This window comes from Vigna unguiculata, chromosome 7, assembly GCF_004118075.2.
Source record: "Vigna unguiculata cultivar IT97K-499-35 chromosome 7, ASM411807v1, whole genome shotgun sequence".
In the NCBI taxonomy this organism is placed as follows: domain Eukaryota; kingdom Viridiplantae; phylum Streptophyta; class Magnoliopsida; order Fabales; family Fabaceae; genus Vigna; species Vigna unguiculata.
The window spans coordinates 36817257-36828473 of record NC_040285.1 but is presented as its reverse complement, the minus strand read 5'-3'; the positions used below and the strand labels follow the sequence as shown (position 1 = coordinate 36828473).

Sequence of the window (11217 nt, the reverse complement as noted above, 5' to 3'; positions counted from 1 at the left end):
TAACAGCATTTTCTCAAAGAATCTATTAATATTTGCAATAAAAATTAGTTCCTATTTAGTATCAATTAAATAGTTTTAAAAATTGAATTTAATTGTTTTATTATTATTTTTTTTCATATTTTAGAAACAAAAAATTTGAAATAAAGTGGTAAGCTGAAACGTAAAACGACGTCGTCAAGGTATTTGTGCCACCCACAAACTACTCAAGGCCAAGTCCAAAACAGATCGCAATTAAATTAAGATTATTGCTTCCTGCACCCCTTATTTTCCTTATTGGTTTTTAATTTTACCCTAATTGGACATGCAAGCCCACAACAAAGTTCCCTTCCCAGAGGAGAAATCCACATTGTTATGCCAATTCTTTTTTCAAGTATCATAATTCGCGTAACCTAAGTGTGTAGTTCCTGAAACAACGTCTGCATTGGCTTGCTTCCTTGAACGCTGTCCGTAACCGTCAGGGACATTGAGAAAGGTGACAACAAGATATGGCAGAGAGAAGAAGCAAAGAGCTTTTGCAGTTGGAGCATAAGGGCACGCCCCTTTCTTCCTTAGGTCTCTATCTTTTTCTTCAATGGAATTTGCTTCCTTATTTTCCCTTTTCTTGGGCACTCACGATGAATTTGCCGTTTGTTTGTGCAGAATCCGCTCTTCTTCTAAGTGGCAGTAAAAGAGAAGCAGACGCTCCAACTCGGAAACTCCCCTCTCATGGCACTCCCCTCACTGCTCCACTTCCCCCAAGCCAACGTAGTGTTTCAAATTCATCCCAACTCTTTAAATTTTACATGTTTTTGTTAAGGCATGCCTCAAACAATGGTTAATCACTCCAAAGTCGAAGTTTGTTATGGATGCTACTTCTTTAATCTGCTTATGTTTCTTTTTCGTAACTTTAGCAAGTTAACTGATGACTGAGATACGTCTCTATGCCTAGAGTCTACCAATATAATACCTCTCATACTGTACACAAAACCCTTTCAACTACTTCAGAATCAATAGATTTAATTAATAGTATTAAATTTGTCAATTATTTTGTATAATCTTTCTAGAATTACCCCGATTTCAGTTTTTGTTCCGACCTGGCCCAAGGGTAATGATCATGTATCTCCATGGAGAGTCTCTCCATTTGAGCCTTCAAGCCGAATGATACGGGTTTTATGCTTTTTAAGTGGTCTTTTTGTTGGGTACAATACAGGGAGGGCAATTGCAAGGATTCTAAGGCTCATGTTAGTGAGAGGAAAGCTAAGAGGTGGCCAAGATTAGAGAAATAAATAGCACACGTTTATAGGCTAATGTGAAACATTTTCAGTCTCTTTGTCTGTGGGTGTTGGTGCCAATTGGGTTTTTTCTGTGTGTTCACGTTGGTTTTTGTATTGTCTTACAACTATTTTGTATATTATTGGTCTCTCGAGAAATTTACATCATTTAATTGCTAAACTTTTGGTTTGAAGGAAAACTAAACATATAGGTGACAGACAGAAAAAGTATAATGTTGTTTTTTACCTGAATAATATTTCGCTCTTCAATTGGGTTTATATTACACTGCTCTGTAATATTCTGCTTATAAGCATTGCACTGGTTACTTCCAGTATGTAGCACAACTCTAAGAAGAGGAAGTTATGAAATTTTGTTTGCTGATGCAGTTTTAGGGAAGGTTAAAGACTTCCTGGGAGTGATGTCAGAAGCAAATAAGCGGCTGGAACTTGATGCAAAGGTTAAATCTGGGTTTCTGATCGAATCCATTCTTTTCACTGTTTTTCAACTATTTTGTCTACTTTTTTATATATTTCATAGCTCTAAATATATACATACACACACATGTGTAAATATATAATCTGTAGGAACATCCAGAGAATTATGATATTGAAGAGCTAACTGGAAACGAATCTGAAGTTATTGAAATGGTCAGTGTCAGTCACATTCTATTTTCTCTCTTTTTACATCTAGGTCTGTATATATTACTGACTTGCAAATGATGAATTAAACTATTTATTTTTCTTTCATTTTCAATTCTTGCAGGATTTGATGCTTGGTGTCGCTGATCTTAAGACACCGGAGGCAGTGGCTGCTGCTGAATCTGCAATTTCCACTTGTCAGCCTGTGATTTCACTGGCTGCTGATGGTAGTGAAATAGATTCGGAGGATAGTGGTGCTGATGATGACAGTGAGGATGATGAAAATGAAAGCGGTGATAATTCTTGCAAAGATGGAATCGATGTTGAAAATGGAAATGGGTCAGTAATTAAAGAATCTATTTCTGGTAAGGATAATATTCATGAAAAACAAAAGGGAACTGGTAATTCCAAAAAACGTCCAAGGATTGTTGAGCTCTCGTGAGCCAAAAGGGTTTTTTGAGGATTAGATCCTCATGTTAGAACAATTTACTGAGATGATTTTGATCAGTTAAAATATGATATATTTCGATCTGGTTGGTGTGACCTATGCTGAATTGAAATATAACCATAGCCTCCCACACGCATGAGATGATACAGTGGGAAAAGCTTTCATTCTTCAAAATGTACAGTTCTCTATTTTTACGGCCTCAGCGCCAGGGACAATGCTTGGCATTATTGTAGAGTTCTCTATTTTTAAATTAATGAGTACTTGCTTGCATTATCTAAGTTACGTTCTTGTTAATTTTTCTTCCTCAGTGAATGAGAAAAGAAGACAACACAGAAGAAACAAAGCTCATATCACCACACGAGCTGTGATTAATAATAACAAATATCGTTGGAAATAGTAGTGTCAGTATTATTAATAAATTTTTATCAGTGATTTAATGGAAACTTATTTGTCCATTCTGTTGAAATTTATTTGTATTTAGAATATCGGTTCAAACTTATTTGTTCATTTTTTTCGTCCAAGAGAATATTACTTGGTGTAAGATTACGATGTACAACAAGCAATTGAGAATATTCATTGAGGTAAAAAATGCCCCGAGTAATGCCTGCAATGATTTTTAGACGTTTTTCCCAATCTAACCCTGATCTCTTGGTTTCATCTGCATACACAAACATGGCGTATATTACTAAGCCTATCCTACCTCAATTGAGGTTAGAGGTATGGTCCAATTAAACATACATTTAAATTGAATTTACAAAAAATGAAGCAATCAAGGCTTTTACTACGAACAAATTCAAGGACAAGTAGCCTTTCTATTTCTTCCATACAGAAATATGTGACTCTTACGAATAAAATAAAACAAAAAATGACAGTAAACTGGTACTTTGACAGATGTAGATAAAAATCAACACCACAGCAGCAATGACCGGCACAATACGAGTGATCATCGTCTGAAAACTTTTAAATAATAATTAATTGTCGTGACAAAAAATATGTTTAATGATCTATTTTCTAATTAGAGATAGACTATTTGATAGTAAAAAGTTTGGTAATTATTATTAGTGAACAATATAGATATTAATTTATAATATAAAATATTTTAGTTACTATTTATAGATTAATTATAATTTTTTTTAAATTATTTTTGTTACCAAAACTTTTTAATTCATAAATTAGTATCTAAAATGATTATTAAATTGACTAATTATTTTTAATCATTATAATTTATTATTATTTTAAGACAGATAATTAGTGGATGAATTAAAAATTACACCGGATAGGAAAGAATTTAACTCTCTTGTTAACTTATATGCCTTGGTGTTTAACTACAAGGATGATTTCAAGGACACAAGAAAGTACATTAAAACCTAATATATATATATATATATATATATATATATATATATATATATATATATATATATCATTTCTCTTTCATTTATAATGATTTGAAGTATTGATTATTTTATCATATTCATCCATCTCTCAATTTGACAATTTATTTCAAAATTGCAAATTTAAATAATTCTGTTACTTGGAAATTTAAGTTAATTTACTGAAAAAATGTAATTTTATCCTTTATGTGTCAGTAAATTTGTAACGTCATAACAATCTCACCTAAATTTAAACATTTATACAGGAAGGTCACTTCAATGCAAAGATGGTAGAGGGAGTTTATGTTTTTTTCTTCCTAAGATGGAGGAGGGAGTGCTTAGTTTAATGCTCTATAATCAATATTTAAAACTTTTTATTCAATAACATTTCTCTCTCAAAACATAACAAGAAAAAAACATTAAACAGCACCTTATACAACAAGCAACGAACATGTATGAACAATCAAACAAACTAAGGCAGTGATGAAAATCTAGTGAGGATATGGCTCAGTAATTGAAGCCTCATTGAGCGAATCTTGATCTGATCTATTGGTGGTTTCGTTTGATCTTGTTGTCCCTGAATTAATCTCCCATAACTGCATGTCTGCAAAGATTCCAGACTTAGCATTCCCATAAAATGCAGGTGCCGTTGGTACTTGCAGAGGTAGACCGAAAGAATGGCTAGTCAGCATGGCTACAACGGAAGCCATGGTGGGTCTGGCTGCTGCATTGTCTTGAACACACAGCAACCCAATATGGATGCATCTCATTATTTCACTTTCTGAACCATTGTTTAATGTAGCATCTACAATATCTCTTGCTCTTCCTTCGCTCCAACGTCGCCATGCCTGCATGCATCAATATTTTCACTTACGTAAGCTTCTCAAATTTCATACTTCCAACTCCAAACAACATAAACGTAACAAAATTCCGACTTACAATATGGCATAGATATCCTGTTTCCTCTCCATGTTGAATGCTACTGATTTTCTGGCCACTTACAATCTCAAGAATCAATACACCAAAGCTAAAAACATCTGACTTCTGCGAAAACTGTCCAATCAAATACTCAGGTGCCATATATCCACTGCATCAGAGTGTAGCATCAACAAAGCTTAGTTAAACAAAACCATTTTGCAATCAGCTTCGAATATAGAGCAGTTTTCAACTGCTAAACCTAAACATTAATAAGCTAGTTTTACTACTTACTACGTCCCAACAACTCTCTGTGTATCTTCATGAGTTTGGTCCACAACAAATAATCTTGCCAAGCCAAAATCTGCTATCTTAGGGTTCATCTCTTCGTCTAAGAGAATGTTACCTGCTTTGAGATCACGATGGATAATGCGCAATCGAGAATCTTGATGGAGGTAGAGAATACCTCGAGCAGTACCCGCAATGATTTTGAAGCGTGTATCCCAATCTAATTTCGCTCTCTTTGTTTCATCTTCATTTACACGAACAAGACATACATGAAACTTAAAGACTGTGTAATTGAGCTAATTGTCAAGCCATGACTGAAATAGCAGAGGTATGGTCCAATTAACCAGACATTGAAATTAGACCTACCAAATATGAAGTAATCAAGGCTTTTATTTGGAACAAATTCGTAAACAAGTAGCTTTTCTCTTCCTTCGATACAGAAACCAAGTAGTCTAACTAAATTTCGGTGCTGAAGTTTGGCCAATAAAAGCACCTCATTCTTGAATTCTGCATCTCCTTGTCTAGAATTAGCTGACAACCTTTTGACGGCAATCTCTTGTCCGTTGGGTAGCGTACCCTGAAAATATACCAGTTAGGAACGGCATGTTCTCTGCAAGTAGTGTATGTATACCATATTTTGAAGAAGTTATGGTTAGCAATTATGTTACCCTGTAAACAGCTCCAAATCCACCCTGTCCTAGTTTATTAGAATCAGAAAAGTCATTTGTAGCACCTTGTCATCATCATCATATACTTCTTCTTTTTGAGCTTCAACAAGGAACGATTTTAAAATAGTAAGTTTTCCATATGAGATGCAAGAGGAATATTAAGTTATGGTGTACTCTATTTAAATCGCTGCAATAATGCAGGACCATTAAATAGAAGACATGTCACCGTAAACCAGTGCTTCCACTTACTTTCAAACTTTTTCCATGACTTCCTCCGCTTAAATCGAATGTAGACAAAAACGGAAACAATTACAACAACTGTCACTGCTATAGCTATGACGATGATGGTTATGGTCTTTCCTGCACATATCAGAACCCTCAAAGGGACATATTTCACAGATTAAGAACATAAAACATGAACAAGTCCAATAACTAATTATTAAGGCCATAAAAACACGGATGTTAAGACTTGCTACTTCATAGATCTTAATTCCTAAAGAAAAAAAAAGTTTTAAATATTATGAAAACTTGAAACATTTATTGTTTCTTATACAGATGTAACATTTATTGTTTCTTTGTATCACGGAGAATGATATTTGGATATCTAATTTTTAAAACATGTGACCAATTTATCATATCTCTCAAATTTTCTTCTTATTGCATCGTATTAAACATAATTTCAAGGAAAAAGATATATGAACAGTCTCAACTTCCAACCAGCACATAAAATAATAATAAATGAAGACCCCATAAGGGTATATGGATAGGGTCACAAAAGGACAATAATAGATCGACAACCAAATTTTAGTAACTTTTTCTTACATCTTTTAATTGATTTAAAAATATATAAAAAATAAAAAATCACTTAAAAAATGACTTATCAAATTATAAAAAAAAAATATCAAAAATTTAGTTATGAAAAAAATCATTTTGTCTAACAAAATGAGGAGTTTGTGCATCGCCTCACACTCTAGTATCAATATATATATTTTCTCTCTCACTAGTTGTCTATTTGGCGGTCGATTATTTTGACTCTCTTACTATGTATCTAAGAGCACATGTAGGTGTAGAAATTATTTTGGGGTTTTATCGCACTGTTTTGTGGGTCCTTTTGTTTTGGGTTCTTACACATCTTAATTGACACGGTGAATCTTAAACAGTTCCAAGGATAGAACCTATTGAATAACAGTAATTGCCCAAAAGAACTTTGTTAAAAACTGTGATTTGGATGACTAAAGTATTGTTTTCCTTAAGATTTTTTCCCACAATTTAGCACTGATCTCTATTTTATTTATTTTTTCATATGAATATGGAAAACAAAACCCACAGAAAGATCCACATAATATGCAGAGCTTATTGCATAAAAGGTGTCTTTGTTGATTACCATATTGGGTGATCTCACGTTTTTTACCAACTCTGTTCACATATAGATATAAATGTTAAAACCAGCCGAAAACATTTTACCAAACTACTACAGTAGAGATGGAAGAAAAAAACGATTAAATTCTGTAACACAAGTAAAAGCTGGATGAATTTAGTTGAGTAGGAGAAATTGAATTAATTAAGATAGTATAAGTAGTACCTGGAGGTGGAGGTGGAGGTGATGGTACAAATGCTGGATCTCCATAGAACTTATAGGAAGTTTCGAACCTCATATGACAACTGGGTCTAACAACCCTACCACCTTTGCTGTCTTTACAACAATCCATTGGGATACGTTCAATGGACCGAGACAAGCAATCAGCGCACTCTGACTCTTCCAAGTCCGGTGTGCACTGAACTAGACCATATATGGGACCGTTAGAACCTGATGATATATTATCTGCAGCATACTTAACACGAGAGTCACCTGATGCAGCTCTGCGGGATAGGTTATACAGCAAGGTGTTGACATCTTCATTGAACTGATGCAAGTCCGTTGGGCTGTCCTCGTTATGAGCATAATACGTAGGTTTTCCAGTTTCATTAAGGCCGAATATATAGCGGTCTGAGTAGCGCAACATACACTTCTCATCCTCGTACCAACCAATTGCTTCCTTTCGGTTTGGACAAAGTTCAGTGAGATTGGCTCTGGAACCGTTCAGGCATGTGCGGCAGTTCTCTGGTTCAACGTCTCCTCTACACAGCCCAATGGCGTAAACTTTATCGGTGTTTTCGCCTTTTGTGAAATTGTAGAAACCGTAATCGATTTCTGTATTGGAAATGAGAGTGGACAAAAGGGTGTTGAGGTTGGTGTGGTAGGTGCTGTTGGCTGTGTAGTCTCCTCTATCGTTATCATGATCACAGAAGTAGTGGAAGTTTTGTGTATTGTTAGCTGCACTAACTTGAGATATAAAATTTGTTATCAAAAGACAATAGAGAAAGGAAAGTAGCCTTGGCGAAAGCTGAGCCATGTTGGATTATGGAATAAGAAAAAATGGGACGAGAGGAGCCTTTTTCAGATAAATAATCGGTGATTAGGTCGATGAAACTTCTTTGGTTGCTAACTCGTTCACGTATCATCATTGACGTTTTCAAATTCAGTTTGTGTTGTATTAGTCAAATGCAACACTTTCCATCAAATTTCAACAATTGATTGCTTACAATACAAGATCTCTAATATTTTGAACTAAATTAATATTTTTTTTTCATTTATATAATTATTTTTTTACTTAATTTTCATAAATTTACATAAATACATTATAATGTAAAAAAATTCTTAGAAATATTTTTTTAATAGGAAATAAAATTATTATTTTTATGTCTCCTAAAAAAATCAGTAAACTACTCTTAGAAAACAGAGGGATAAGTCGTAACAACGAACTTTTATAACACTTTAATATCGTCAACAGTATTATATTATACCCATCAAATAATAACTTTATTTTTCACTTTAATTTTGGAAAAGTTACACTATATTCCCTACTTTATATTTAAATGTAAGGTTAAATTATGCTTTGTTTTCCACTTTTGTTGAAAAATCTTAATTATGTCTCTTTTCTTTTATGTGACTAGATTTTATTTATATTTTAAGAAATTTGATATAATTACGTCATTTTCATTAATAATGTACTAATAATGTTAAAAAGGTATTATATGTCATAGTTAATGATTTTTTTTGTTCAATAAAAATTTGTCACATGTTAAATTAAGATATTTCAACATGACAGTGACAGTGTGATGTGATAATATGTGTCATTATTTTAGTCTCAATGATCCATGTATCTTCTATTTTATCTCAATTCAGTCTCACTTTTTGGGTAATGATATTTTAATTCACCTTTTTTTATCCATCTTTAACCCACTACTTGCATCACTCTTAGATCATCATATCACATCACTAAAAAAAATCAAATAGATGATCTAAGGGTGATGAGAGTGGTAGGTTAAAAGTGGATTAAAAAAAGTAGGTTAAAATATCATTATCTTTTTTTAAGGCTTAAATACCTTTTTGGTCCTCATTTTCATAGTGTTTGTTGCGGATGATCCTCATTTTGACAGAATGTTTAAAATGGGCATCATTTTTACCGAATGTTTAAAATGGTCCTCATTTTCGTAATTCGTGTTTTATTTGGTCATTTTCTGTAACGCCGTTTAAATCATTAACGGAACATTGTACATGTGGCACGATTTGTATTAGGGTGACATAGTTTTGCAATTAGGGAAATTTCTCCCTCTTCGTCTTTCTTGAGCTCAGATCATCTCATCATTGGATTGCAGTTGCGCTCTTCATTTCAATTTTCCAGTTAAAGTTAATCATCATCAATGAGGTAAGTGGGTTTAGGGTTTTCTGGATTGTGTTTGTTCCTGGGTTAGGGAAAGAGTGATGTTAACAAACTGTACCACACCTTTACAGTACAAGTAACACACCCTAATACAAATTGTGCCACTTTTACAATGTTCCGTTAATGATTTAAATGGCGTTACAGAAAAAAACCAAATAAAACACGAATTGCGAAAATGAGGATCATTTTAAACATTCGTTAAAGATGAGGACCATTTTAAACATTGTGTCAAAATGATGACTATCTGCAACAAACGCTACGAAAATGAGGACCAAAAAGATATTTAAGCCTTTTTTTAATTAAATTGTCCCTCACAAAAATGAAACCGATTTTAAATATTTTATAAATGTTATACAAATATATTTGTTAAAATTGATATTTTTATCAAAATTGATAATTTTATCAAATATTTTTACCAAGATTAAGTTTATTTAAATTTATATTTTACATTGAACTTTATTTAAAGCTTTTTTCAAATTTAATTTTTTTTTGTTTTAAGTTGTTATAAAATTGTTTAAAACTATTTTAAAATGTTTATTTTGATTTATAAAATTATTATTTAAAAAAATCACAAACACTTGTATAGAAATTATTAAATTTTACATATTTTGTATATAATTATTTGAAATATAAATTAAAAAAATATTGAAATATAATGTAATAAAATATTAAAATAAATAAAGTTTAATATAAAATATAAATTTTAAAAGAATTGAAAAAGTTGATCAACATTTTTTTTTATTTTATAAATTGTAATTGATTAACAAAGTTCAACATATTTGTTAGTTGAAATTAATTTTAAATTTTTTATATTAATGTTTCATTTTAGTAAGAACTAGGGGTGGCAATGCGGGTCGTCCTGGTCCGCATAAGGTCCGCACAATGCGGGCTGGCCCTTCCCACTCCGCACATTTTATGCGGGTTGCAAACATTGGTCCATCCCGCATACTTTATGTGGGTTGCAAACACTGGCCCGTCCCGCATATTTTTTGGCCCGCTTTTATTTTTTTAATTTTTATGATAAAACTTTCAATATTTAAAAATTGAGAAACTTTAAGAAGTTCACATAATTAAATAAAAACTTTGGGAAATTGGATGATAAATTGATAATTCAATATTTTCATCATATTGATACTATGACGTACACAATATATTCTTTAAATTTTAGCACATTAAAAAAATACATAATACTTGTCTTTTTCAATTATACAAGAATTTGAAACGTTAATGCAAGAGTCGTAAAAAACGTAATTAATATACACAAGTGCGAGTTTTTTTTTTTTTTTTTTAATTTTATGCAGGCTTGCGGGCCTGCCTGCCCGAACTGCAGGTTCATGCGAGGCGGGCCACTACAGGCCTGCGAGCCACTACGGGCCTACGGGCTCACTACCCTAGCCCGCCCCACGTTTTTTTAGTGGAGCTGCGGGCTGACCCGACGGGCCAGGCCCTAATTGTCACCCCTAGTAAGAACTTTAAAACAATTTTAAATACAGTTCAATATAAAATATAAATTTAAATAAACTTAATCTTGTTAAAAATATTTAATAAAAAATTTAATTCTAATAAAAATGTTTGTATAATTATATAAAAATTAATTTTAGTTTCAATTTGGATAGAAACGATTTAAAAAAGATAGAGATTAAATTGAAACAAAATAAAAATACGAAATTAAATTGAGACTAAAGAATGCCACATCATGTGACAATGACACGTGTCACTGTCACATCACACTACCGTTGACAAATTGATACGTAATAAAATTTTATGTGACTTAAATACTATTTTGATATCTATTTTCATGAAATTTTCCAATGTGGTCATTTTTTTTTGCAAGGTCCCAATTTTTTTAATGTTATTCAATTTGATTTTTAT

General features: G+C 32.4%; 2 protein-coding genes across 2 annotated transcripts; one reads left to right on the top strand and one right to left on the bottom strand.

The window, feature by feature from the left end:
• Positions 1-338: 338 nt before the first annotated feature.
• LOC114190458 lies at positions 339-2615 on the top strand. The gene is made up of 5 exons (XM_028079351.1): positions 339-552; positions 640-744; positions 1638-1708; positions 1836-1898; positions 2014-2615. Exons 1-5 carry the CDS (start codon positions 486-488, stop codon positions 2329-2331), a joined length of 624 nt encoding a protein of 207 aa, XP_027935152.1. The 5' UTR covers positions 339-485; the 3' UTR covers positions 2332-2615.
• A 1381-nt stretch (positions 2616-3996) lies between these two features.
• Positions 3997-7974, bottom strand: LOC114191428 (cysteine-rich receptor-like protein kinase 29). Its single transcript, XM_028080600.1, has 7 exons — positions 7164-7974; positions 5831-5941; positions 5582-5646; positions 5280-5490; positions 4920-5157; positions 4650-4797; positions 3997-4558 (listed from the first exon to the last, which is right to left on the bottom strand). The coding sequence occupies exons 1-7, from the start codon at positions 7972-7974 to the stop codon at positions 4202-4204; spliced, it is 1941 nt and encodes a 646-aa protein (XP_027936401.1). The 3' UTR covers positions 3997-4201.
• Positions 7975-11217: the final 3243 nt, after the last annotated feature.